The sequence below is a fragment of the Agrilus planipennis genome, unplaced genomic scaffold, assembly GCF_000699045.2.
Source record: "Agrilus planipennis isolate EAB-ADULT unplaced genomic scaffold, Apla_2.0 scaffold239, whole genome shotgun sequence".
Lineage (NCBI taxonomy): Eukaryota > Metazoa > Arthropoda > Insecta > Coleoptera > Buprestidae > Agrilus > Agrilus planipennis.
In genome coordinates, this window is record NW_020442381.1 from 248739 (window position 1) to 252085 (window position 3347).

The window sequence follows — 3347 nt, forward strand, 5'->3', positions numbered from 1 at the left end:
AAATTCTGCCTGTCTGCATCTCTTTCTGTTACACATTAACTGGTGTAATTTTATCCCCTTACCTTTATTAGTTTTTACGATATTTCCTACAGCATGTGTCGCGAGGAAAAGTAGGCGTTCAGTCAGCAACCGCTCTAGACTGGTTAGTATACTTCGTTTAGTTTCTGTAGCGATGTGACTTTCAGTTTGACCGGCGCAAAGTAGAAAAGAACATCACTAGGCCAGGAAAGGACGGAGACAACTCTCGGCCAAACTCTTAGCCGGTGAGGAGCGTATAATCCGTAGTAATGCACGGAAAAATTGACCATTTTATCCACTACAATTGCATTGCTCAAATGTGCTGTTATTGGTACCATTTACTACTGAAAATATCAACGAGATGTGTATTTATATTTGGAAACATATAAATGACTTTAACGATTGTTTTCAACTACCATTACTATTCATAATTGAATAAAACTTTTGGCAGGTACTGTATGAAAAAGTATGTTTAATGAACAAGAGTCGAGAGTATAATGAGCTTTTTTCTTCCTACCTACGATTTTGCCAGTGCGCATCCATGACTATGGAAGGGGCACATCGCTACAGAAAGTAAATGAAGTATAACTATTTGGGAACAATAATCTAATCTAATTTTGCCTCTACCCCTACCAACTTCTATTTCTGCCTCTAATTTGTCACTGACTAGACTTTCATGCCTGAGAAGGTGTTCTACCAACCTATCTCGTCTATTCCTTACTGACTTTTATAGGGACCTCTGTTCCCATACTTCTTTTAATGCCTCGTTATTTCTAACCTTCTCTATACACGTTATCCTCATCATTCGCCTATAACACTACATTTCGAACGCTTCTAACCTTTTCTTTTCCGCCGCGCCCACTGTCCATATTTCGCACCCGTACAGTGTCGTGCTCCAGACATACACCTTCAACAACTTTTTTCGAATTTCTAAACTAACCGTTCGCGAGCATAAAAGTGACTTAATTTTATTGTATATAGATATATAAATATTTATCCAATAGCAATTATCGTTTATTTGTTATATTTGACTCAGTATACAAATAAATTGTTAAAGAATTGTTTATGAAATAACAACGTCAGTGTTTGCTGAAATCCAGTCTAAAAATGATGTTACCCTTTGAAAGGCGGTTGGTTCCCCAGCTTCACAACCACTACCACTTACAAATGCAGTTACACCAACCTGTAACAGAGACAACAATTGCAGTATTATTGTAATTATGTAAAGGTCTTCGAATTGATTTTATTAGATTTGTTGTCATTTGGTTCGTTTGATAAAAAAAGTTGTAATAAGCAATTTCCTGAATCGCAGTTCTTTCTTTTTGCAGAAACAAAAAATAGATCCGAATCCCTATCACACACAATCGTGATAGAAAGATAAGTATGTTAAGTAACTAATTTTTCGTTTTTTGTCTTCATAGGTGACTCAAAGGACAGTATAGATGGATAAATTTTCAAACATTTACGAACATTTTTTTAATGAAGTGTTACTTAATATGAGATTTTTCTAACTTGAAAGAAAGAGATGTGATTTGATCACGGTCAATGCCCTTATCCATTATCACCTATCTATCGCTGGTTGGTAGTGAAAGTTTCAGTGAAAAAGTGGTTCATAAATATACACACATTCACATGTGTTCAATTTAATATTGTCAAATTGATATGTATTTACCAATTTTCCACTGACGACAAGAGGTCCGCCTGAATCTCCAGAGCAAGCTCCTTTACGGCCTGCTCCTCCAGAACAAATGATTTTGTTTGTAACTTGCGAACCGAGCGCATCTCTGCACACGTTATTTGCAATAATGGAAACATTTATATATCGTAATACGTCACTGATACCGGGATTAGATTGAGAAGTGTATCCCCAACCACTTGCTACTGCTTGAGATCCTACGAAACTTTTTGAAACGTCAGCTCTACTTGGAAGTGCTATCAGTTGAACGTACTCTGTGAAAATTTTAAATTAGTTTGGTAAAAAAGCAAAGATAAATTACAGAATTTATAGGAACGTTTATAGAGAGTAGATTCGATCCAAGAAATGATTAGTGCAAAAATTAAATTACGGAAGAGATCACTTTAGAATGACTTTATTTCAACTTCTTCAAGCTTCCATTATATGTCTATTAAACCATCATTGGAAAACCTGAAGAAGTGAAAAAAAGTCCACGAAGCGGTGCCTATCGAATTGAAATTTAGTTTAGTATAAAGTAAATTATTACGATTGAGATTGGCTGGTGTTGGAAGATAGACGACGCCTAAATCATTCTGCGCTGGTTGATTATTATACTGTTCATGTACTTTGAACGTGGAGGTTGGAATGCGTTGTTGGGTAGATTCTCTTTGTTGAATGTTATGCGCTCCCAGAATTACTTCCAATGATACAAGGCTAATAAGAAAAAGAAAAAGCTAAAGTATATTGAGCAGTTAAGATAACAATTAAGAGCAAATTTCTTACTCATCTACCAAGCAATGTGCAGCAGTTAACACGTATCTTCTAGATATAAGGGATGCTCCGCAGAAACTCGTGTATGTATCGTAAATAAGCCTCAAAAAGACCTAAATAAATAAAAATATTTTAGTGTAGACCAGCAGTATAGCCCTGAAGGTATTCAAATTTATTCGCGCTGTACGTTCGCATCTCCAGTCCCATTAAATTCCATTTCTTTAAAATACTATATCTCACAGAATCTTTGCTAACCAAACTTTTGGAATCAGTATGATAGTTTTGATCAAGTAATTTTGAATGCTTACTTGATATGGTAAAGAGTTTTTCGAAGCTTCATTTCCTCCCACGATCTTTACTTCTTCAGAGGATGCAAGCTTATGAGGTCCTGTTGGAGCTATTTTATGAGTAGGTGTAACTTTAGACCAATCACTAGTTACGTGAGCCTGTAAAAATTATAAAATTAATTCGTAATTGATCTAGAGTACTAAATTAATACCACTACGTTACCGTAACTAAGGAAAATGTAATGAAAATTAAGCCAATTTCCTTCATCTCTGCTTCTGATACAGATACTGTAGATATCTCGTTAGAGACTCGTTTTATAAAGTTATCTTCAAAGTACTTCTGTTTGTCGATAAAATTCTTGATACGCTTTTGATCAGGTAGCATCGATTTGATAAAAGAAATGTTTTTAAATTTTTTAGGTAAATACGATGATCTTGTAATAAGTGTTGCCTAAAACAAATCTCTAAGATGTTCAAGTTAGTTTTGGAATTTGAAAACATCGTAAGGTAGTAAATATTAGGAAGGGAGTTTGATAAAATTTTTAATTGTAATATGAAGATGCGATTAACGCTATTAAATACAGGACGACTGTTTG

The 3347-nt window shown here is 34.9% G+C and overlaps 1 protein-coding gene across 1 annotated transcript; it reads right to left on the minus strand.

Annotated features, from left to right (window-relative positions):
• Positions 1–1010: 1010 nt before the first annotated feature.
• LOC108742006 (brachyurin-like) lies at positions 1011–3079 on the minus strand. The gene is made up of 6 exons (XM_018477009.1): positions 2975–3079; positions 2773–2910; positions 2477–2577; positions 2241–2407; positions 1691–1968; positions 1011–1201 (listed from the first exon to the last, which is right to left on the minus strand). Exons 1-6 carry the CDS (start codon positions 3017–3019, stop codon positions 1082–1084), a joined length of 849 nt encoding a protein of 282 aa, XP_018332511.1. The 5' UTR covers positions 3020–3079; the 3' UTR covers positions 1011–1081.
• Between the last annotated feature and the right edge of the window lie 268 nt (positions 3080–3347).

Coding starts and splice junctions, on each gene's coding strand:
- LOC108742006 (XM_018477009.1), bottom strand. CDS start 3,019: ATGAAGGAAATTGGCTTAATTTTCATTACATTTTCCTTAGTTACG. Junction 1,969..2,240: donor AACACCAGCCAATCTCAATC/GTAATAATTTAC, acceptor AAATTTTCACAG/AGTACGTTCAACTGATAGCA. Junction 1,202..1,690: donor TTGTCGTCAGTGGAAAATTG/GTAAATACATAT, acceptor TCTCTGTTACAG/GTTGGTGTAACTGCATTTGT.